General features: G+C 39.6%; 2 protein-coding genes across 3 annotated transcripts in view; one reads left to right on the forward strand and one right to left on the reverse strand.

Annotated features, from left to right (window-relative positions):
* Nucleotides 1-9890, forward strand: part of SMARCAD1 (SWI/SNF-related, matrix-associated actin-dependent regulator of chromatin, subfamily a, containing DEAD/H box 1) — a 42151-nt gene extending 32261 nt beyond the window's left edge. Inside the window, exons 13-24 of one of the 2 annotated variants that reach the window (XM_054065252.1) lie at nucleotides 737-796; nucleotides 1027-1102; nucleotides 1557-1692; nucleotides 2669-2806; nucleotides 3099-3194; nucleotides 3952-4069; nucleotides 4337-4458; nucleotides 5544-5732; nucleotides 6547-6665; nucleotides 7561-7743; nucleotides 8431-8540; nucleotides 8814-9890. In XM_054065252.1, coding sequence (XP_053921227.1) covers nucleotides 737-796; nucleotides 1027-1102; nucleotides 1557-1692; nucleotides 2669-2806; nucleotides 3099-3194; nucleotides 3952-4069; nucleotides 4337-4458; nucleotides 5544-5732; nucleotides 6547-6665; nucleotides 7561-7743; nucleotides 8431-8540; nucleotides 8814-8875 — 1409 coding nt within the window. In that variant the 3' untranslated portion in view covers nucleotides 8876-9890. Of the gene's footprint in view, nucleotides 1-736; nucleotides 797-1026; nucleotides 1103-1556; nucleotides 1693-2668; nucleotides 2807-3098; nucleotides 3195-3951; nucleotides 4070-4336; nucleotides 4459-5543; nucleotides 5733-6546; nucleotides 6666-7560; nucleotides 7744-8430 lie in introns of both variants that reach the window. The other variant, XM_054065251.1, reaches the window with a different exon arrangement.
* Nucleotides 9891-10075: 185 nt separating this feature from the next.
* Nucleotides 10076-24759, reverse strand: part of HPGDS (hematopoietic prostaglandin D synthase) — a 31761-nt gene continuing 17077 nt past the window's right edge. The window contains exons 3-6 of the mRNA XM_009562752.2: nucleotides 17313-17405; nucleotides 14645-14754; nucleotides 11220-11318; nucleotides 10076-10523 (exon numbers count right to left, since the gene is read on the reverse strand). Of these exons, the coding sequence (XP_009561047.2) occupies nucleotides 10359-10523; nucleotides 11220-11318; nucleotides 14645-14754; nucleotides 17313-17405 (467 nt within the window). The 3' untranslated portion in view covers nucleotides 10076-10358. The remainder of the gene's footprint in view (nucleotides 10524-11219; nucleotides 11319-14644; nucleotides 14755-17312; nucleotides 17406-24759) is intronic.

A 24759-nucleotide genomic window follows, 5' to 3' on the forward strand; every position in this document is an offset into this window, starting at 1 on the left:
GGGTGTAAACAAAGGTGCTTTTGTGAACTGTGAATTGTAGAGGCTCATGAATTGTGGTGGCAGATTGATCCAAGCCAACCAGCATGACGGGAATGCCTGGGAAGTGCAGTCTACCTGCAGCTTTCCTGACACTTTTCCAGAGGCGCCTCCTCAGCCCCGATCTGTGTCCTACCCAGGTCAAGTGGCATTTACCAGAGGTGCCCTTCTGCTGTGCTTTGGGATCAGAATTTGTGTTGGCTGTCAAGCATCTTCCCCTTGGGCATGATAACATCACCGGCGGCCGCTCTGCTGCTGCACACCTGGAGCTGGGTTGAGTTGTCATGCTTCTTTGCCAGATCCCAGAGGCACTATCTGTCCCGATGAAACACTTGTGGTACAAGTACTGACAACTTAAGTGATTTGCTTTCTGAGAAATTAACCATCTAGGGAAGAAATCGGGCTGAAAAATTTATTTTTGTATTATCTTACGTGGTGGTTACAAAGCATGCAGGTTCTGTTTCTCTAGGAGCTTAGACTGACTGCCAGCTGGTTAAGCAAATTACTTAAAGCCCACTTGTGGGTTAATTTTCTTAAATACTGTCAATTTTCCAGCGTTTAGACAGAAAGTTTCTTAACCTTCAGGGGAATTTAAAGGGATTTGCTCTAAAATCAGGTTTAATGCTGAGGTGTGTCTGAAGTTGTGTAAGACATAATAAAGTATAAATTACTTAGGTTTTGTTTTAATGGTGTTTTACAGATAACTGGATAAGAGAAGTTCGCCTGTGGTGTCCTGAACTGAATGTCCTCTTTTACTATGGTAAGGAATGTAATTTAAAAATTACCTCAATAATACAGTTGCTTGCATGGTCAGCCTAAGGAAGTGTGCGTTGCTCTTGGAATTGTAGCATTGTTGTAAGACAGTTGTTTAAATACATATTTATTATTGACTTGTCTTTCTTAATTTTTCTTTGTAGTATCTTAATTTTTACAGGTAAATAAATTCTATATATAGTAGTTATGCTCATTGTATACGTTGTCCTTTCATAGGATCTCAAGAGGATCGGAAACATCTCAGAATGGACATTAATAATAAAGTTGTTGATTTCAATGTGATTGTAACTACGTAAGTAAAGTAACTGAGTGACAAGTGAGATTTGGTGAGCTCCTACTGACCTCTAGTGGTACAACAAGATAAAGTTTGGATTTTGGTGAGGTGGGAGGGGAAATTAATTTTCTTCTCAGTTAGTGATTAACTAGAATTTTATTAATGCTGTAGCAGGTACTTAAGATACTGTTTGTCAAATAATAAATACTAATGTATACATATTACTTTGTAAAAGATTTGCACAGGTTTTTGAAATTGTTATGAAAGCACTGGCTCATCAAGTAAGCATTAATTGTTTGCCAGTAGTAAATTGTTATGGTTGGTTATTTTTGGGCAGTTTTGACATAGTGCCTGCCCTTCAGGTGTTCTGTCTGTAGCTCTTGACAATTTCAGGAAATTTTATGTGAATGTAGTAACAGTATGTTCATCTCAAATTTGCATTTACGGTGTCTTTTATATCTTTCTCTAACAGATATAACTGTGCAATTAGCAGCCCAGAGGATCGAGGACTGTTTCGCAGGTTGAAGCTTAACTACGCAATTTTTGATGAAGGTCATATGCTCAAGAACATGAGCTCTGTACGCTACCAGCACCTTATGACAATTAATGTAAGAGGTTTAGTTATTGTTGGCTTAGGGGGGACAACTCCTGTTGCGGTTATGTGCTGAGGGAAAAATAGAGTATTAAATGTAAAGTTCATAGACATGTAATATTCAAGAAACTACAGTTTGCAAATGGATATAAATGTTCGTGTGATCTTTGGAGTGGATTCTGCATTGATGAACTCTTTCAGGGACACAAGCTCCTAAAGAAATGTAATACATTTTCCGAAGCATCATTGTAGTGCTATCATTACATTGATGCTAGTAGTTCAGTTTCAGTATTAAGCAATTTTCTAGTTTTATCCCACACTAGTAAAGATTGTAGAAATGCAATTCAGGTGACTTGTGCTGAAACACTGCAATTTTTAATGACCCATTCTGATAGGACCATGCAAGAAAAGCTAGGTTTAAAATAATCTTTTCTTGTAGCTTGTGGCCTGAGTCATCAACATTTTGCAAAAGAGAAAAATCTGATTGCAGCCATTTAATCTTTTGTGATTTAGCATCTTAGCAGTGATACAGTAATAGTATACATATGATTGCTTATTACAACTTAGTTTTCAAGGTCATATTTTCATCAAAAGCATTTTTAAGAAGGTGATCCTTAAGTAGTTAAACTGTGGCTTCTACTTGCAAGTCAAAACTTGTGCATAAATACTATATGACATTGGAAAAGATATGACATGGGAGCAAGAGTTAGCACATCAAATTAAAAAAAAACCAACCGAACAAGAAAAATCCTAATTTATCCAGGAAGGCTTTTCTTATATATCGGTTAGGTTTCTTGAATAGTCTTAAACTGATAAGTGCTTGGTTCCCCACAGATCTGTAAACCATTTTGTTGACTAAATGTATCTATTAAGTTTAAGTAGCTATAATTTAAACTGAGATAATTTTCTCAGTTCTCCATAGCTACATTGTTTCTAGCACAATTAATTTTTAACCTGTTCAACTAATGTTTCTCACTGCTGTTTTCCTCTAGGCAAAGAATCGTCTATTGCTAACAGGGACTCCAGTTCAAAATAATCTGTTGGAATTGATGTCCCTCTTGAATTTTGTCATGCCACATATGTTCAGCAGTAGCACAAGTGAAATCCGAAGGATGTTTTCTTCAAAAACAGTAAATACTATATATTCTTTGCTTGAAAATAACTTTTTGCTGCTAGAACACTGCTGTTGTTACATAACTTCTGTTTTATATTAGTATCTGATGGAAACGGATAATGTGATTATGAAAATTAAAAACCATTTGAAGTAAAAATGCATCATAACAGGATAGCTCAGAATACTAGTGGTCCTGTTAGATCTGTCTCTTCTGGCTGGGTTTTCCATCAACTTAGAACAGATCAAGGTAGTATTGTTAAAGCTGAAAACTTCACACTGTAATGGAATTCCTGCAATATTTTCCTTAGAAGAGTGCTGAAGAGCAGAGTATATATGAAAAGGAGAGGATTGCACATGCAAAGCAGATAATAAAACCGTTCATCTTGAGAAGAGTAAAAGATGAGGTAAGGTTTTATCTTTAAAATAATAGTTTCATATTTTCAAAAAGCCCGTCAGTCTTTGAGACAAATGCTAGAATTTAATGCCAAATTTTCAGTGCTTGTTTTGCCTGTTTAGGTAGGGAGAGAAAGGAATTCGAGCTATCTTTCATGACTTTGCAAGTAAGAATGTGACCTGCTTCATCTTTGTGTTTTAGTGCTCATAGTTTGCTGACTATTTACAGTTGGGATTTTTAGTTAGGGAAGATCACTGAAAGATGATTTGTTGCACTGCTAAGCAATGAGAAGTGAGAAATCCTCTACATTATCCACAAAAATATTTGTGACTTTCTAGTAATGACGTTTTATTTCTATTGAAAGGATTAAGGTATGTATTTGTGCATATATATGACTAGAAATGTGTGATCTAAGTTATTTTGCTATCATCAAGACGTTTCTTTTTTATTGCATGCTTAGTAGTCATTGGCTTGAAAAGGGTATCTCTGATTAGTATGAGTGTAGGTTTCAGGTATTGCATGTATTCTTGTTTTGTGCCGTTTTGGAATGTGCAGGCTATGTTACTTGACGGAGGAGCAATGTATAATCCAAAACAAGTTCTGAATTCATAAGCTGAACTGCTAACTCAGTGAACTTGTAGCCAAGGGAAGGAGTTGGGATGGGGAGTGTGAATAGAGTAGTTTAAAAGCAGGCTAATAAGATAGTATAGAATTACAGACTGTTCACTACAGTACACTTTTTATGTCATGTGTCTTTATTTTGTCAGGTTCTTAAACAACTGCCTCCCAAAAAAGATATTATTGAATTATGTCCCATGTCTGAGAAACAGGAACAACTATACTGTGATCTCTTAAACAAGCTCAAGAAATCTATTAATGGTAACGGTATGTGAGAGTCTCCTTTCCTTGTGCTGGGTTTTTTTTAGTGCCCAGACATATGTCAAATGTGAAAAGCCTTCCTTTGTAGAAATGTCTAATGCTCATAAACTGATTATATCTCTTCTATAAGTTTTTTCCTAAGTTCAGGTAATATGTTAATTGTCAAATTCAGTCCTTATAAATAAAGATGTCCTGAGAGATAAAGATGTGTCAGATAGGCATCTATGTACTACTTCTGAATGTACCTTTCTTTTTTTATTTCTTTGCTTACAGAGAAGAACTCTGACATGGGAAATGTAATGATGCAACTTAGAAAAATGGCTAATCACCCTCTCTTGCACCGTCAGTATTACACGACTGACAAGCTCAGGAAAATGTCCATGCTTATGCTTAAGGTAATGTGACGAGATTCGGAAGCAATCCTTAATTTCTAATAATTTTTAATGGAATTTAGTTTTGTTTTGTTTTTTTTTTTTACTGTCAGTCCTGCGGTCAGAAAGTGTGTCTTCGCAAGACTTAATTCATTGTTGCTGCTTTGTATTTCTCTGCATCTATCCAGTGCTCTAATCAATCTCTGTATGTGTTTAACACTGGTTGTATCAGATATTAGAATGGAGAGAAAGTTGTGGGACTTGCAGTCTTTTCATTAGCTCCCCCTTAACACTTCTGTCCTCCACCCCGAAATTGCTGGTATTCTGAATAGCAAGAAATTTAGGCTGCACAGAACTAAAATAGGGAAGGCATAATTATTGACATGTTGAGGAATTTTTTTTTTTTTTAATTTGGCTGGGGTTAACGTCTGTGAAGTTGGGGAAAAATTGTTGCTTCTTTCTGAAGTATAACAAAGAATATGAATGTGCAGCAGGTGCTTTAAGAAAGTTGCAGGTGGCTTTGAATATCTGCGGCTTTGTTTTAAAAGAAAAGCTGGTCAAGGTCGGGGGGAAGGGAAGAAGTCATCCGTTGGTTATGAAGGAATTTCGTCCCTTTTTATTCCTACTCATACCATCGTACTCTCCAGATGTGGCTTTTGTTTTCCTCTTTCTTCCAGGCATGACATCCCTCTACCCACCCTACATCTTGGGCTGGGCTTCCCATGTCTTCTACCATCTATCCAAGGATTGGACCTCCCTTTTAGGGAATGTGTCTTCAGGGGAAGAGGTCTGATACAGGGGTAAAAGATCGTAGGGCTTGATGGGAACTAGGTAATTGCTATGAAGGTTGAGCATATACTACTTAGCTTTTGGTAGTACAAGTTCTTATAAAAGCTAAATTGTGAAGTAATGTTCCTCTACTATAAACCTGGGGTTGCAGAGTCCATCTTTCGTTGCTTGCATGACACATGATCTGGCATTTGTCCATGTCTAGCTGTGCTACTTTGTTCTTTGAGAAATTTTGGATGTTATTGTGTGGTGGTTTTGTTTTTTCATGTCTGTCTGGTGATATTGTGTATTGCATTAATTCCCATAATTTTTGCTAACAGGAACCCACACATTGCGATGCAAACCCTGACCTTATCTTTGAAGACATGACAGTAATGACAGATTTTGAGCTGCATTTGCTTTGTAAGCAATATTCTCATGTCAGTGACTTCAAGTTAGACATGGATCAGATCTTGGATTCTGGGAAGTTTAGAGCACTGGAACGCATTCTCTCCGACCTTAAAGAGAAGGTTAGTACTATAGATGGCTGAAAGATCTTTTCCTGTGTATCTAAACAGTGGCTCCAAATAACTGGTTAAATTAACATTTGCTAGCTGTATATACAACCCATTTGCTTTCTTTGGAGTATTACAATGTGATTTAGTGTATATGCAGTATTGCAAAGCAATACTTATATCTTTTAACGTGCAGTCCAGCCAGCGCACATCACTTTAGAGACAGCTGTAATAAGCTTTCCCGTTTTCCCAAGATTTGGAGTATTCATCCTAAGTTAACTCCGCTTTCCAAATGCGTCATTTTCATTACTTATGAACTTTGACCTTCTTTTGGCGATCGAGTAAGACTGTATTAATTAGAATAATCATCTATGTGTTAAACCACTGTAAAGGTAAGAAGATGTCACTGCTTTGAGTCATAGGTTCAAACTCACTTACTTTATAAATAAGCATGTACCATAATAGTTCAGAGTATCCTGAATTTGCATGTGTGTGTGCTGCCCATTTGTTCAATTAATTCAGACAACAGAGTGCTACTGCTCTGTATGATCTGGAAAACAGCTTAAATTTACATTTTAAAGTACAAAGTACTTTACAAAGTAACTGAAAAATTATTGCACTGACAAGAGGTGGGTTAAATGCGGCAGGAATATTAAATGTAGCATCTACTGAATGTCGGTCCTGACTGATGAAATTCAGCTTAAGTCTTTAGTATGGAAAATGGAGAGTTGGTAAAAGTAAAATCACTTGTTTGTGCACCAGTGAAGTATTTGTGTAGCTTATCTGTAATTGAAGTGTTTTAAAACTTGTTTTGCTTTGTCATTTCCAGGGCGACAGAGTTGTATTGTTTAGCCAGTTTACTATGATGCTGGATATCTTGGAAGTTTTCCTAAATCATTGGCAACATAGATATATTAGGTTGGATGGAAAAACACAGATTTCTGATCGGTATGTGACCTGTCTGCTGAAGATGAAAGAAAAAATTTATATGTGGATGGGGGGGGGGGGGTGTGACTTAAAGCCCTTGCCTTTGTTTTCCAATGTATTTTCCAATGAATTCTGTGGGCACTGGGCATTGACTATGGAAGGGGTTTAATGCTGGATTTCGAGTTGCCGTAGTGAGGATGAAACTGTAAGTTGAGTTTTAGATGGTCAGGTTACAGTCTTAGCCACCAAAATGGAAAACTTGTATCTATAGCAGTTCACAGTATGTTTGATTTCCTTCTGTGTCAGTGTGGCTCTGTTACAATAGGCAGATAAGTGCCTTTGTTTCTCTAGGACTAATGGTTTACACTGTTCTTCACAGCTGAAAACATTGCAATGCTTTTCATGTATTTGAGCTGCAGCTGTGCTGGTTTTCTGCTGTTTCCTGTTTCATGATTTTTTTTCTAATTTTTTTAAATGCTTTTTCCTTCATTTCGAAAAACTGCCAGTCTTGCTATTGTGTTACTTCCAACTTAGAGCTGAAGTCCCTTGTATATGCAGTTAGTACAGAAGATAGTCATGATAAATTCTCCTCGATGGTGTTTCATGTACTTTAATCTTTCCTGATCCTCCAGCTTGCTCTTTGTATTCTATGATCATCCATAATCTTTTTCCAAGCCTCTTTTCATTCTTTGCTATTCATCTGTCAATCAGAGTATGTTTTCTTGGTTACGTTTCACTGCTGATGACTCTTGATACCCTTTTTCTTTCTGCGTAACATCTGTATTTTGAGCTGCTTTGCAATGCCACTGCCCTTCCTTTCAAAAGATCATCATCCTAACTTTGATGTTCAACTCTGGAATGGAGCTAGTGTGGTGTTTTCTCTGAGGCCTGATGCATATTTTCTTGTGTTCTGCAGGATACATCTAATAGATCAGTTCAATACAGATATGGGTATATTTGTATTCCTTCTGTCAACCAAAGCTGGTGGCTTGGGAATTAATCTGACCTCAGCAAATGTTGTTATTCTTCATGACATTGATTGCAACCCATACAACGATAAGCAAGCAGAAGACCGATGCCATAGAGTAGGTCAGACAAGGTAAGACCTTTTATTTATAATGATTGGCTTTTCTTGGAGGCAAGCTCTCAAAGGACGGTAAAAGGACAACGTTTTACAATTTAAAATTCTATTGTAAGCAGAGACTTGTGTAAACTAGCTCTGGATTGTGTGGGAGCTAGGTAATTCTAATTATCTTAGCATGTGTTGCTGCCAGAACAAACCCTATTTACATGCTCCTGTTTTTTCAGTTCTTTAACTCTCAAATTATCTGTTATTCTCAAATTTCTGGTGCTAGGAACTATTTCAAGGCGGACCTGAATTCTTTGGGACTATTCAGCAAGGCTGTTTGTTCTCTTCGGGAGATTTCTAAGCCATGAAGTGCCACCCTATCATAAAGAGTGAAATTGTAGACTGTTTTAGAGCCCTCCATTAGGATAAGCTGAAGTGAACAATAGAATATGTTTAATAACCGGTATTTCAATTGCAGTATGGAATGAGAGTGAAGTTGAGTGTTCTATTAATGAAGATTTTTGTGGCCATCCAGACTGCGGTGGCTGAGTTTTCTGGCAGTACAGACCACAGTTAGAAGCTCTTTGTATTGCCCTTTCATTCATTGCTTGTTCATGTTTTAAACTACTGCCTTCTGAGCAAGGGCATAATATCTTTCCCTTTTCATTAATGCAAAGAAACTACAAAAATGGATTTATCCTATTTTGTGGATTTCAGAGAAGTGAAAGTCATAAAGCTAATCAGTAGCGGAACTATTGAAGAATCCATGCTGAAAATCAGCCAGCAGAAATTGAAGTTAGAACAAGATATGACTGCAGCAGATTCAGGTAAGTCTCTTGCATATAATGATGTCCACTTAAGTGAGTTAAAGTTGCTGCAGTATATTATTCTGAAAAAGCAAGGTTATTGAGGCAGAGAAACCTTTATTTTTTTTCCACACTAAATGAACAAAAAAGGATTATTTCCCTCTTGAGTCTGACCCACAAATCAATGACAATCTCCTACAAGTAGAGGATTTTGCATGGTTTTGGGGATCTAGATTTTTTTTGTCTGTTTGTGAAATAGTTTGAGCTGCACTAACACTTGTTTATGTTCCTCAGGAGAAGAAGGAACCATTCCAGCGGATATAGCCACACTATTAAAAGCTTCCTTAGGTCTCTAAAATATAAACACATTGTGGAATTCAAAGAAGAACGGTGATGTACTGCAAGGACCCTGACATTACTGATGACCATAAGTTTTATGAACATTTATACCTTTTTGTAATTTCTTTATTGTATGGCATTGAAAATTTTTAACACCGATGGCATTCTTTCGATGCTTAAAAACGTAAATGGCCCAAATGTGTCAACCTTGGATGCTGAATAAACATTATTTTACAGATTCAAAATGGGGACCTAAGTGGTTATTGTTTTGACAAATCTGCGACTGCTTAAGACTTGTCAGTATTTTTGTAATTATTTCTACCTCTAAATATATATATGAACTGTCTGTTTCACTGGATTATTCATGTAGATTTTTTTATATGTGCCTTATTTGACAATGCTCAAGTCTGTTTCTGCTTGTTTTGGTTCATTTGATGTATCGTACCGATTTTCTATCAACTTGTTCAAATAAAATTCCATACATTAACAAAATGTCTTCATAGGATAATAGAATGGGTTGGGTTGGAAGGGGACACCTTCCACTAGATCAGGTTGCTCAAAGCCTTATCCAGCCTGGCGTTGGAACACCTCCAGGGATGGAGCAGCCACAGTTTGTCTGGGAAACCTGTTCCAGTGCCTCACCACCCTTGCCGTGAAAATTTCTTCCTAATATGTAATCTAAATGTCCCCTCGTTCAGCTTAAGACTGTTATCTCTTGTCCTGTCACTGCACTCCCTGATAAAGAGCCCGTCCCCAGCTTTCCTGTAGGCCCTCTTCAAACACCGAAAAGCTGCTATAAGGTCTTCCTGGAGCCTCTAACCCCAGTTCTCTCAGCCTGTCCTCATACGGAAGGTGCTCCAGCCCTCTGATCATCTTCATGGCCTTCTGGTTTCACTCGAACAGATCCATGTCTTTGTGCTGAGGACTCCAGAACTGAACACAGGACTCCAGGTAAGCTCTTATGAGGGCAGAGTAGAAAGTGGGAATCGCCTCCCTCAACGAGCTGGCCACACTTCTGATGCAGCCCAGGAAGCAGTTAGCTTTTGGGGCTGCAGGTGCTCATTGCCAGCTCACGTTGAGCTTCTCATCCACCAGTTATGCTGGTTTTGTCTTGTCTTTTGCTTAGTGTCCTCTCTGTTAGTTAGCCTGCATTCCTCCAGACTGAAGTCTACAAGAAACAAAGCATTGTTGAGATTGTATCTCTCCAGGAAGGTTTATTCATATCTTTTCCCTTGCAGAGCCCACAGAACATTAATTGGGTTGATCAAACACTTTATTAGTAGGGAGGGAATATAGTTGAAACCACACCTCTCCCTCAGTCTCTACCCTACTAAATCAGCTTTTTAGATTCTCTCCTATATGTATACAAGTGGTAGATTTTGATTTGGTATAGTATATCCATCTGAAAGTAATTTAAATGAGTCTAAGGTTAATAACTTAAGACACTTGTCATGTTGAGAACCAAACATGCCTTTGTTTTTTCTAGTCTGAACAGCTGATCTACATTATAGTCTTCGGTCTTTTCTGGATCCAGGCTGCAATAGCTGGAAGTGCTTGCACTCTGTCTCTGAGAGCCAAAAGCCTGGGGTAGTTGTCTGCCAGATCAGGCTTACAGGATAGAAGTGTCGTACTGCACACATCCCAGTAGAAATCAGCCCAAGTTACCTGGTGGAAATGGGAGAGAAAGCAGTAAATTTTAGTTGGTAATCTCAGAAGCTGGGATTACTGATATTCCCAGCAAAGTGCAGAAAAGAAAAACATATTGATCTATTTTGTGGTTTTGTTGTTTTTTGGTTTTTTGTTTTTTTTTTTAAAAGCCTATAACTACAGAAGTAGTAAATTTGTCCTGTAAATTAGGCAGTGATAATAAGCCGAGTTATGAACAACTCCCATCTCTATTGACTTGTACAAAGGGATTTATAATCATAGAATCATAGAATGGTTTGGGTTGGAAGGGGCCTTAAAGATTATCCAGTTCTAACCCCCTTGCCATAGGAAGGGACACCTCCCACCAGACCAGGTTGCTCAAAGCCTCATCCAACCCAACTCTGAAGACCTCCAGGGTTGGGGGTCATCCTGACTTCTCTGGCAAAACTGTTCCAGTGCCTCACCAGCCTCACAGGAAAAAAAAAAAATCTGGTCTAGCAAATAGTCCTGATTTGCCTCACTTTTCTAATACTGTGGAAACCAGTTTTCAATTTCCAATTGAGCACCTAACTGTATACTGATAAGAAAAAAGAATTAAAAGAGTGGGGAGAGTTGTTTCATGGACTGGCATGACATTCAGAAATTAAACAATAATCAGTGATTTTATCTTACTGGCAATCTGATGGGAATGCGTGAAACAAAAATTATACTTACAGACTTCCCTACCAGCCAGTTCCTGTCCCCCAAGAAAGTATCCAAATCTTTGAGTAACTCGGGTGCTTTGTTGGTGAGGATATCATCAAATGCTTGTTTCTGAGAAAAGAACAAAACACAAAGATGCACACCAATGCATAACCCTGGCAGTCAGCAAAACTTGAATTTCTGGGCTTTCTTACTTGTGAAATAGAAGGCTGAAATCTGAGAAAGGTGACAATAAAATCATTTGGTCTGACCTAAACTTTAGAGTATTCTCAGTTCCTTTGGAAGAAGGAATGTGTTAACATCCAAGTCAGGATTAATACGGCAAAATCTATTATTCAAGGTAAGTAAAAAAACGCAGAGGTGTTTGGATACATGCAAAGGGACACTTAGGAAAGTTGAGGTAATTACCCGTGAAGCAGGTTAGATGCCCAAAACATGGCATTTGTTGCTCGGTGAGCCGTAACTTTAGGCAGTCACCCCCTTAACGAACATTGAGAGCTCCTGGATGCTGGGACAAGATGTTTCTCATTTATCTGTACTGACAGCCACCCAGCTGCAGCAAGACAGGAGCCCTGCCACACGTTTGGCAAGAAGCCATCTATAAGATATCTTCTCAATATCTCACAGTCATTTGGGGGGAGGCTCTTTAGGTTGCTATGTTTTCTAGTATACAATGTCTCAGATTTTCAGAGTTCCTTAAGCTCAGTTTTTCCATGCTGTCAGTCGGATAGCTGGTCTGTTATCTTTCCTTACCATATTTTCTTGTGTGAGATGTGGAACCTTGAGTTTGAGCATACGCTGGGTTTATCTTTGAACTTCTATGTTAAAAGGTTATTCTGCCTTTTTTTTTTTTTCTTCACAGCAATGAGATTTGTTTTAAAATCTCATTGTTTTAAGGGCTGAAATCTGCATTGAAGGGTATGTGCCTTAGTATTTGTATGTTAATTGCTGAAGGATGAGATTGTATGTGGTCGAAGTTCTCAGCTAGCTGTATCCCATAGCAGAAAGTTTTAAGGCTGCTTTTAAAGGGTTAGCCTTTTCCTTAGGAGAGGGAAACAGTTTCTATTTTTTTCTTCTCATCTGCATGGAAGCAATTAAGACTGCAGACTGTTGTGATCATCTAGTCTGACCCATGTGGCACAGTTTGTGCAGTTAGTCTGCTTGGCCTGATTTTGGAGGAACATACTCAAGCTTGATTAAATAAGCACTGCTATACAGGAATGGAATTCCTTCAACAGCTTTGAAACTGAGGTTAATAGAAAAAAAATGTGAGAAGAATATGCAGTGTAAGTGGTCCCCAAAAATGCAGGCTGGAAAAAAAACAATATTTCTGCAGGTGCATTTAAGATTTGACATCATTTTCTGTTGTCTGTTAAGCTTAGTAAGTTAATGTTGTGACTGCAAGCAACAGCCAGACATTTCCAGTCCAGAAATTTCATATTTGTACCCTATGCTGTAGCATTTCCTTTTTTAAGGTAAGTTCCCCTATCCTCCCTCTGCCCTCCCAGCCAAAAGAACCCCCCAAATTATTGTGTGATCATGATGTTAATGACTGCCCCCAACTAGAGAAGTATGCAGTCAGCCCGTGAAGCTCATAGAGGCAGGACCAGGATCCACTTTCTGAAGTGGCACGACCTACTTATCTGAACCTTGGAGGTCTCCAGCAAGTCATGACTAAGCTGTTGCAATGCCAGCTATTTTTTGGAGGGGATGTAGGCTGAGGGGAAAGTCTGTGGCTTTTACAGAGGGAGCTTCCATGCGCAGCTTCAACCTCTGCTCCCCTGCCTGGTTTTCTCTTTACTACTGTCTAGATAGTGTAACACATCCTTTCATCTTTTCCTGAGGGATGTGTGTTCCTGAAATCACTTGTCAGGCCTGGGGGAGTTTTCTGACTTTACTGAGTGCAAATAACTTAAATCTGGCCTTGTGAGACCGTGAGACACCGCTTTGACCACAGGGTGGTGACATTAGACCCGGGAGGAGAGGGAGAACAGCTAACAGTGAGAAAAATGTTAAGAGATACCCAGAAAGTAAGTTTCTCAATCCTTGGGGCCCAAAATACTCCCTTGCATGCATACGTGCTTACTGGCATATGATGGTTGCCTGTGAACTCTCTTCCCTTTTAAATTGTTTGCTGGTTACATGATCTGGGTCCTTATTCTGAGGAAGTGCTTGTGTATGAGCTGGGATACACGCAGGCATTATCGTGGGTGTTTCCCAGTAAAGGAGTAGCAGTACTGTGGCAGCGGTGCTCTTCTATGCTAACAAGTTATCAATAGCGTGGCTATTCCTAAATGACTGAAAATCATGAGTCAACCTCCCCTTCCCAAATGAGGAGATAACTAGGAAATCACTAGGAGATTAAGTAATTCATATTTTTGAATCCTAAAACTTCCAAATACACTTTCGTTTTCCCCTGCAAGATTTCAGAGCACTTTCATATAGTCAGATTATTTATTATTTGGTTTAGTCAATATTTTGTACTCTTTCTGTAATAAGATACCCAAGTCTGTCTGAAAAGTTACGTTTGAATAAATGGAAGATGGCTGCATTGGTAGTTAATGGTAAGACCTGTAGTTATGCTATCACTTTCCTTAAGGGGTCTGGTCACCTCTTTGGGTCAGAGTTGCATGGAGCCATTGTAACATCAGAGTTAACTCATCCATCTTCCTCTTCCCCAGCTGGGTGCTTGCTTTTGGGGATCTGGTGTGAGGGATTGAAATGATGCCAAAAAACAACCCCGAAGTACCATAGGACTTGCCCGAGACTGTGTGCTGAAGTAGCCATGGCAGCATGTTAGCCTGGCATCAGTATTCACATTGGACCAGGGTGGGGCCGCAGGGGTCTGAAGAGCAGGGCTGTGGTGACAGCGAGGGATGTGCTACCTCTGCTGTTTAGCGGTGCGTGCCCTCCTACACCCCCCTCGTAACTGAAAAGCGTTTGTCTCTGGCAACTGATGCTATTGTACACTGATTCTTATAAAAAGCCAAGTAGAAATCAAAATGCTAAAGGGCGAAAGGAAGATGAGATGGAGCTGTTAATCCTCTTCTGTTAGGAAAAACGGAAAGATTTGAGCTTATTCTGTTTGCGACAAGATACAGGTATCGCACACTGGTAGCTGGTGTGGAAGTGTCCTGTCTTTCCCCTTTGAAGAGCAGTTTGATGTATGCACACATGACATCCTTACACAAGGCTCATAATGGCCTTGTGATTTCCACACAGAGTGAAAAAAATCTGGTGAAGGACGAGGTGGAAGGGAGCAGGAGGCCTTGGCTGGATTATCCTGTGGGAAGAAGCACATTGCTCCTCTAGATCAGCCTTGCTGAGGTGAAGTGATGGACCCAGTGGCTGATATGTGACAGTTCATCCAGAGGAGATGCTCAGATACAGAATCATGGCTTATGTGCTATCTTTGTTCAAATTAGTGGTTGTCTTACTCTCACATCCTGGTTTTTCTCTGCCCAAGGGAACAGCGTCATGAAATCATCTATGGTGTCCACAATAGCATCAGCTAGTGCCTGTTCCACAGGGGTCTGACCTGCCAGACCTGTGGAAAGCAAGCATATGAGAAGGGAGGTTAGAGACAGCATCAACAGAAACTTTTGATCCCTTTGAAGGTAAACTCTGTTTGGGCTATTTGCATCCAGGTGTAATCTCATCTGCCTTTGCTTTTCCTCTCTTAAGCCTCATACAGCTATCCGAGGTAATGAGTTGTTCTTTCCATTACCTGACCCCACAGCCTGACTACTCCTTATTTATCCTTCTCTCTGCCTTCCACCATCCCAGTATGTTCAGTGAGTATCCGCACTAATTCCTTTCTATTAGTCTTTCCCTATCCCAGCTTTCAATGTCCTTCTCCATCTTGTGGTCTTTCCATCTTAATCAACACAATATCCAAAAGTGTTTCTGTGAAAGTCTGCTCCTTTTCCCTGCTATCCTGCCCACTCAGCCCCATTTAAAAAATTTCTCGTGACATTCTGCATGCTGATTACTTCAGTGGAATCAGACGCCTTAGCCTAACTTTATCTTGTTTACAAATCTGCTTTTCCCCCCTGTTGTCCTTTGGCTTGCCTATAGTCTTCTTAATGCTATTGCTTTTTTCCTTCTCTCTCATTTCACTGTCCTGAATTCATGCGTTCATCTCTGTGCAGGTTCAGGTCATCCTTCTCTTCCTGTCTGTCCTTTAAGCCTCGCCTGGTAACTCTGTGTTTCCCATAAACAGTATGCCCTTCCTCTGCCGGGTCATCTCCCTCACTGAAAATTGATGCTTTTGAAGGTCAAGGGTGTGCCTCTCTTTTTGGTATCAAGTTCTGTGAGTCTTCACCAAAGAGTTGTTGGTGACAGGCACCTAAAAATGCCGGTTTTAATTTTAAAGGATTAGTGTCGTGTCTGCAGATTTAATGACACGACTAGCAAGTTTTGATTGTGAAGTTGAAAAGTTTTTTCCCCATCTTCCATGCATGCGCTTTTTCCTGCAGTAGCTGATACTGTGATGAACACCGAAATGGGAACAGCGTGGTCTGAGTGTGCTCCAGAACTCCAGCCTTTGTGGTAGAGGCAAGCTGATGCAAGTGTCAGGGGAATGCCCAAGTCAGAACTTCAGGCTGTAAAAAGAGCACAGCTCCAGATCAGCCTCCCGACAGGAGACAGGGAGGGAGGCAGCGTGGGTGGAAGGCAGGCTTTCTCGTAATTTTTTGTTACCGGGTGGATGCTCATCATTCTCTTCTCTTGCAAGTAATAGATTGTATCAAGGATGGAGGAAATTGGCAGGAACACAGCATTGCAGACATGCTTGAAAATACATTGTGCTAGTACCTTGAAGAATAATTGTTGTACTTCTGCTTGTTTCCTCAGTTGGAAAATGTGTTATTTCGAAAGGCAGATTACATCTCTTTGGTTAGAGTGTAAAAAAGTATGGTAATATTTGCTTCCCGCCCCCCCTCTTCAATTTTCTGACATTCAGCACACCAAGAACACATCTGCTTCATCTAGATGAGTTTTGCAGATGGTTTTGAATGATAGGCTGCTGACCTAAAGCAAGCCCTGACCACTCTCTTTGATTGCTTGCATTACTGCCTCATCTAGCCAGTCAAATACTTCCCTAACATGTAAGTATTTAAAGATGCAAGTGATGTCACCATCTGATTTAATCTGTCTGCCAGCTCAGAATTGTTGCCTAAATCTGCTTCAGAGTGCTCTCCCTTCTGACTGTGATAACCTCTGATTCTCCCAAAACGTCCTCCTCTTGGTCATCTCTCCGATTACCGCAGCAACTCAAGTTTATCTACAGGAGAAACTGCCCTGAGAGACTCAGCAAAGACACATGTACACGCTTTCTGCTGTGTAGAGACAGGTGAATATAAAGGTTATTAGCTGGAGAAGTTAGACCAAACACGAGATGTTGTATGCAGAGGGGAAATGCACTCAGACATAAGGGGGGATTATTTCTGAGTTTTCCTTTAGGCATACACACAGTATAAACACGGAGCTCAGCCATATGACTTCAGCTCTGAACGTCGCATTTAACACTATGGGTTGTTACTTTGAACCTTACTTTTGCCTGTTCTTTTACTTTCTACATGACATTTGAGTGGCTCTACATCCTGTCCTACAGCATTTCCTAGCAGATGTGCCTTCCTCTGCTTCTTTTTCCTGATCTTGGAACTGCAAGGGATGTAGCTTGAGATCTCATCAGGATTGCCACAGCAGCACCAACCCAGCGAGAAAAACTATCACTAAAGAATAGTAGGGAAGGCCACTGAACACAGGCATGATACTGCGTGACTTTCCTTAGTGCTTTTGAAACCATGGATTTGTGAACAGCACCTCTAATATCATACTGTATGATATACTGCATTTCTGTGATTGGCACCCGGCGCTGGCAGAGACACCGCAGATGCAATGAGAAGCTGATAACTATTAGCTGTTTGTGCTTGGGAAAAGCACTGGTACCAGTATTGTCATGCCAGTGCTGACCTCTGCTTGGTTGGACTTGCCAAGCTGTACGTTTGTTTCTACTTTTTTTTTGCTGTGGTTGAGTGTATTTCTCCCAAGCGTTAGAAATGAGTGCAGAACAGAACAAGAAGACAGTCAAATATGTCTTACCTGATTCTCTGGCAAGGTATCTTGCTATTGCCAGGCTCTGGTGAATGACAACTCCATCTACTTCCAGAATGGGGATTTTGTGGAATGGGATAGCTTGGAGGAGAAAAAAAGACAAACAACCAAAAAGTTAAATCACAGCCCTTAACAGTAGGGTTCTGTAGTAGTTGCAGCCTTCCCACTCACAGCGTATGCATTGTTGTAACATTTAATGTTTTCACAGTATTTCTGTGGGGAAATGCATAGCCTAGAAAAAAAAAAATAAAGTTGAGGATAAAACCAGATTGCACTGCAAGGAGGCAATTATAGCACAGAAATCAGGTATTGTGTTTCTTCCTTGTTTTGTGCTGTAAAGGCTCAATATGCTCCTATGTATCTTTAGTTTTTTATGCAGAGAAGATTTTTGGTAAAACCATTTTTTTTTTCTCCTATCTTTTTCCTGCTTTCTCCTCCCTAGGAAAGTGATTGCTAAAGTTAGGTGAGGTACTACTGAAGATTTGGTAGTGAGGGATCTGACTGGAGTATGAAATAAGAGATTGGGTAAAGACTACAAAGGTGCTGTTTTTCATTAAATGGTTTTCATTTAAATTCAGAAGGAGTGATTCAGAGAAATTCCTGTATTTCAGAACTTATGTTGTGAGAAGACATTTCACTTGGCAGTCATCACAAAGAGGCAAATACAGTTTTCACACTGAGCTGCAAATGCTATGAAGATACTCAAATTTGCTTGACTTGGCTTGCATTAAAGAACAAATATTCCGTCAGCCATGGGGAGGAAGCCTCCAGATTTTAAGTATAGGAGAAGACAAACTAAGCAGGCATGATGGCTAACAGCAAGAGACTTTGAGACAAGAAATTAGTCTTATTTTTTTAGGCATTAATTTAGTAGTCTAATTAGGCATTAATTTAGTAGTCTATGTGAAAACTCGAGCTGCTGTTTTGCTATATTTTTAACGAGCTGCTGGCATGATATCAAATAGGACTGGAACCTCGGAGCAAATCTTAAGCTGGGAAAATATGTTTAGGATGGTGAGAACCTGCCTGTGGGAACCCAGTGCTGTTCAACAGAGGAACTTTGCATCCCTGTGTTTCAAAGGGCGCTATTTCATAAACTCCAAGTGTTGATCACAGCCAAATGCTTTGTACAGAATTTTAATCTGGATTACATTTTATGTACCTAAGATATATACTCATCTTAAGGCTGTCTTGTGATGTAAAAAGGCAGTAGTGGAAAGTGAGAATGTTTGCTATTGGAAAAGTGTAACGTGCTTTCAAACTCAGAAGAGTTGTCTTTACAGGACTCCTGGAATACCACTTCTATTCTGTAAGTTTTTTTTCAGTTCTCATCAAAAGAGAAAAATAATGGAATTTGATGCATTCATGTCCTGTTTATCGGGATAACTGATGAATACCGCCATGTGGCTCTGTTTAGGATGCAGTACGTGAATCACATTAGGTTTGAGATCTTAGAAGTCAAATCTGTATCTGCAAAAATTAATTTGGCAGCCGCACAAGATGTCCAGGACTCCTTTGTGCATTTTTTTTCCTGCAGCTGAACACAACACTAATGAGAAACTTTTTGCCCCCCCCCCTCCCTGAGTTTAGCACACTCTGAGGCCAGTATAAATTTTAATGCTGGAGAAGCAAAGGAGCTCAAACAATATGAACTTCTGTATTTCAGGGAGAATGCATGTACTGTTAGTAGTTATTGAAACAATAACAGACTTGTCATACAGAAGATTTCACATGTTTATTAGCCAGACAGCAATGTCCTCGCCTGTCCACATATTGCCTCACTGAGAATCCAGAGCAGAAAAGACACATCTCTGAATGCTAAACTGAAAAGCTCTCTGGTTATAAAAATGAGGAGAGCCTTAGTTCTGCTCTGTGGATCAACAGTGCAGAGTGCACCGAGCATCACTGCCTCCAAAGCCACAGAGGTGTGAAGTATCGTTTGCTTATGTGGGATACCGGCACATCTTTCAAGCAAGTGTGAGCGCAGGGGTAAGCGTGTGCTCAACTGCCCGCGTGGTCAACATCCAGCCAGCCTCAGTTCCCCAGAGCACACAAGGCTGTACAAGTAAAACCAAGAGTGCAGCCACCTCAGGAGCAATAAGTGCTGCCCCGAAGGAATGGAGTGGTTGCCTTTGGAGGCCCCAGTACAAGTCCCACTGGGCTAATGCAGTTTTGGGGCTGTCAATGTGACTAAGCCAGGCTCTGTAGCAATAACTGCTGAAACATGATGATTGCTGCTCAGGTTGGGAAACCAGAGTTGCTTCATCTAGAAACCAAACGGACCATTTTCAGCTATATTTACATACAGGGGGAAAAGCTAAAAGCTGCCACTTTGACTGAAGTTCCACTTTGTCAGTTGCTACAAGGAAAATGAAAGCTGGTTGGTTTGTGTGTGTGTATGAACAAGTCTTATGAGGAGTGGCTGAGGGAACTGGGGTTGTTCAGCCTGGAGAAGAGGAGGCTGAGGGGAGACCTTATTGCTATCTACAACCACCTGAAAGGGGTTGTAAAGACAAGGGGGAATGGCCTCAAGCTGCACCAGGGGAGGGTCAGACTGGATATCAGGAAAAAATTTTTCGCAGAGTCATGGGGCACTGTCAGAGGCTGCCCAGGGAGGGGGTGGAGTCCCCATCCCTGGAGGTATTTAAAAGGAGGGTAGACGAGATGCTCAGGGACGTGGTTTAGTGGCAGATAGGAATGGTTGCACTCGATGATCCAAGAGGTCTTTTCCAACCTGGTGGTTCTATGTTTCTATGTATATAATTTTTGTTTCTGGTTTTTTTGGGTTTTTTTTTAAGAAACCCTTGCTAACAGCAAAAGAAGGGAGGCATCTTTTTGAGAATTGAGTAAGACGGATTGAGGTACAAAAGGCAGCTGAGTGGCAAAGTGGTAGTAATATCTCACATTGTGTTTCTCACTTCTGGATTAACTTTTTTTTTTCCTAGCAGTCCACAGAATGCAAGGGAATTCCTATTCATTCCTTGAAAACATGAGTTATGCCTACAGACTTCTTCCTCCTCAGTGCTGAGAAATTTTCATTAAGATCTGGTTATTCTTTCCTGGAAAAGAAACTGAGTTTACAACTAAAAATATACAAATACAGCTTTCTTTCGTGTGCAATAAAAATATTCATACACTTGCATGATTCATAATGTAAGTATAAAATTAATTAATGAGAGCAGATTTTATTGCACATTGACCTATGTGCTTTAAATGTCCAAAAGGCATCATGCTTTAATTTATAATGAGGTTTGGGGTTTTTCACGAAGAGGCAGCATATCTGTTGCTGTAATTACTAAATAATGGACTAGTAAATGCATGACAGATGGTAAATGCAGGATAATCTTTCCTTCCTTGTGTGTTCAAAATGCCATTTGATTTTTTTTCTTATAAAGACCAGGAAATAAAAATTTGATTTTAACATAAACATAGATTTATTTTTCTTGCAGGTAGAGTGTATGTATATAATTATACATTGACTTCTGTGAAGAATTGGATTAATAAGCTGTAAATGAGTGCAATTCTGAGAAGTCTGAAGAAAGCACACTTGTGCTGAGCAGATTATTGTAATTTCTTATTGGGTGCAGGGAATGCTATTCTTTCACATCAGAAAGTATGGCAGGTATCCAGGCTGCTTTGTAGCTGAAGAAAATAACAAAGAACAGAATAAAGGCAGAAAATATTTATGGTGCACCTCCTGCTCATGGGAGGAGAAAGTATAATGGTTTATAAAGCTTCCTTTTCAATCCAGAAAATTTTAGGGAAAAAAAAAAAAAATCTCTTTGCCTTTGAAACATTAATATCCCAAATTCATGTGACAAGACCAAAGGTTTTAGTAACTTGCAGTGAAGCGTCTTTTTGCTCTTGTAACTTTAAAAAACCCTCTATCCTGTATTGATAAATTCATAGCAAAACCAGGAGACTGTATATAGGTTTTGGAATGTGTTCTCTGTGAAAACTAGAGACTTCTTTTTCCAAGTAGAGAAAAGCGAAGTGGATTTATGTCACCCTGTTCATCCTAAAGAAGTACTTGAAGAGCCTTCACACTGGATGGGCATAGTTTCATTGCTGGAGGTGAGGTTGGGGTTTGACAAATGACCTTAATGTGACCTCTAGACACATTACAGGAAGCCCATTTTTTGAAGCACAGCTAAAAAACACAGCCAGGCCGTCTACTCAGAGGCTCCAAACTTCAACAGAAAAACATCTTTCTGTGCATGAATTAAGGCAGTGTTATCCTTTAGAATCAGGGATCTGAACTTCTGTGCTTGCCTTGATCTTCCTGTGGTGCTTTTGTTCCTAGGTCAGCTCATTGATAACACACGTTGGAGGAACCTCTGGGGGTGTTTAAATGCACCATGTGTATAAACATTGCACTAAAACTGCAAAATTTTACAAGTTTTTGGTGAAAGTTGTGGCTCCATTGAACTCCGCTCCTTTGAACTCCAGCATATAGGCGAGTTCCTGCCAGGCTTCTACATTAGATGAGAAAGCAAAAGAGGTGGCACCTGAAGCTGGAGTGTGAGAGGGATCTTTTTGGGTAGAATGAGGCTTGTAGGGGCAAATAATGAAACAACATGTATCAGAGAGCAATCATGACTTCAGCCAAAGTACTGCAGATTGGAAGGATGTGCGTGTCACTTTGCTAGTTTTTCTTTAACCTTGATCGGACAAGGGGTTGTTTCATACTTACGTCAGTTTATGCCCTTGTGTATCCACATGGATGTCGTTTCCATGTTTTTCAAAACAATGTTGTCTTGCAAAGTTTCCAACTCCCACTCGAGCAAATACATTTTAAGAAGGAAAAGTAGAAAAATGTGTTGCCCTCATCGTACAAACAGTGTCATTTCTCAGGCATGCACAGAATATATGACCTTTCTTCCCCTTTTAGTTTGCTTTGTTACTCATCTGAAGTAGAAGGCGCTATTAACGCTTGCATTGATTTCCAGATTTAGAGTGAAAATTCACTGAAAAGAGGAACAGGGTTTTTAAAAGGTATGCTGTTTGGATAACTAAACCCATAGTCTTCTTTGAATTGAACTTTCACCAGTAAATTTTTGCTTTTCCTATTATCTTGATTATTCATTCTTGATTATTATATATTTTTAGTAATGCGTGCTGGAATGAAATGTGCACAAACCTTGACAGAGGGGGACTATAAGTCATCAGACTGTTCTGCAGTCTCTCTTTTAATTTTAGGAAGGGCTCACTGTGCAGTATTTAATAGCGAGATTAATTCCTTTTTATACATATTTTAATTTTGGTTGGCTTTTGCGTCTAGAACTGGGATGTTTATATAGTCTCCACTGGATAATAAGCAGGGGAGATAAGGCCTGATGTGTGTTAAAAGCAAGGACATCTGTATAAATTCTTTCCATCCCGTGAAGTCCCTAAGGGCTGTGATAACTATTCCCATCCTGGCATGCCTATCGGTTCTCACTAGTGTCCAGGCCTTCCCTTTGCCCATGAGCTCCTCGCTCATGCTCCCAAGCACAACCCAGTTGATGGTGCTTATGTGGGCCTGCTTCTCTGTCAAGGACAGGGGCAGGAAACACAACACAGAACGGAGCACAGTTTTGCCCGAGCCTGGCAGCTAGGCTGGTTGGCTGTTGGTGTGGAGAACCCAGAGGTTAATGCTGTGCTGTTTCTCACTGCTGTTCTCCCCAAGCCAACGAGAAACCCTTATGCAGATGCAGTTTTTATTTTCTCCTTTCCCTTAGTTCCTTCTTCCCTTTCTGCTCATTATTCACTTCCTTCTTGTCTCTGCACTTTCCTCCCCACGTTTATCCTGACTTGCCTCAGCTTTGCTTCCAGACATGAGTTCAGGTTCCCCTATTTCACCCTGTGCACTACTTGCATGAAATCGTTCATGGCCTCAGTGCTAAACAGTCTGTGTTTAAGCATTTGATTATTCCTCAAAACCTGAATAATTAATTGTTTTGCAGTCAAACATCTTAGACTGATGCCATAGTAAGGCAACTGGATTGGTCAAAGATTGGGGGGAAATAAATGTCACAGCTATGCTTCTTACTGCAATATCTCCATCAAAATAAGTTCTTCTTTGCCTTGAAAACTAGATGTAACTCCTTTTCCTTTCCATTCATATTTAAATTGAATCGTTTGAAACAAATATATGATATAATATATAAGAATTATGTAAAATATGGTTTGGGTTTTTTTGCATTCTCTGAATGGGCCATAGAACAAAAACTGTTACTGTGTGCAAACCTAATATCTCAAGGGAATGGTAACTTTGTGCATCATTACAGTGGATTTTCTGCTATACCATGACTTATGTCAGTGCAGTGATGATTTATGTGAGGAGCCTATCACGTAGCAATACAGATCTTGAATGAGTCTATTATGTGATAGAGCGTAGAACTTGAATTGACTGTGTATTGAATGGTAGTATGGTCAAGTCAAAGCCTGTTCAAAAAGAAATATAAAACATGACTTTGTTTACTTATTTAAATAATTAATGACATATAGAATGAAGGATCATATAAAGCCACTACTTTATATTTGTCTAGTTTTTAAAATTCTGTGCTAAAACTAGTTAATGCTAATACTTACAAATTAGTTGCTTAAGCTTGTTTGTGCTGTAATGCTTGCTCAGCAACTGGAAATTTTACCAAAGATGATCTAATTAGTGACAGAAGGGGGAAAAAAAGGAATGTTGAGTACAGAAATATCAGAGTGTATAAGCCAAATTACATATGTGCTTATGTCATAAAATGCCTCCCGCTCATACAGAAAAAAATACCACTTAAGTGTAAAAAAATCAAATGAGACGGTATTTATAGGAGCAAGGAGTTATTTGCCTGAAAGAGCATTGAGATGATGGCTTGCTGGGGGCAGCCGCACAAAAAATGCCAAAACAAAACCCCAAATCCATCACATTCTTCAGTCTAGATCAAAATTAAACTTGCAGCAGCTGCAAATCTGCTTTCTAAGTAGCCTTTCTGCACATTCATCTTAATGCACACTTTCTATTTTCCCATCAATTTTACAAGACAACTAAGAAAGAAGTCTTTTATTCAGAATAATTACAGTGTTTTCTGGTTTATATGGTACAATGATTTGGCTGGGAGGTTGGTATTTGTTGCAAAGCCTTACTTTAATTTTGTGAAAACTGATAAAGCAAACCTATCATCTGTACCAAGATCTGACTCCTTGTGCTCTTAGACAACCTTGAATTCCTTGATTTGTTCCCTTAGTAGCTCAAGAAATATGAAGTGCTCTTTGTCTAGATTTCTGGAGTATTTTTTCGTTCTTTTACTGCATCATACTTGAAATTTTTAAAAAGAGGGACAACGTGTTCTGTTTGCAGACTCTGCATTCAAACTGGTTTCAGATCTTTCATAGGCAAGTGGGTAAAAGCAAACACTGTGTATGCAAGTGTGCATAGCAATTTGTCTGGTATTTATTAATCTTA

This window comes from Cuculus canorus, chromosome 4 (assembly GCF_017976375.1).
Source record: "Cuculus canorus isolate bCucCan1 chromosome 4, bCucCan1.pri, whole genome shotgun sequence".
In the NCBI taxonomy this organism is placed as follows: domain Eukaryota; kingdom Metazoa; phylum Chordata; class Aves; order Cuculiformes; family Cuculidae; genus Cuculus; species Cuculus canorus.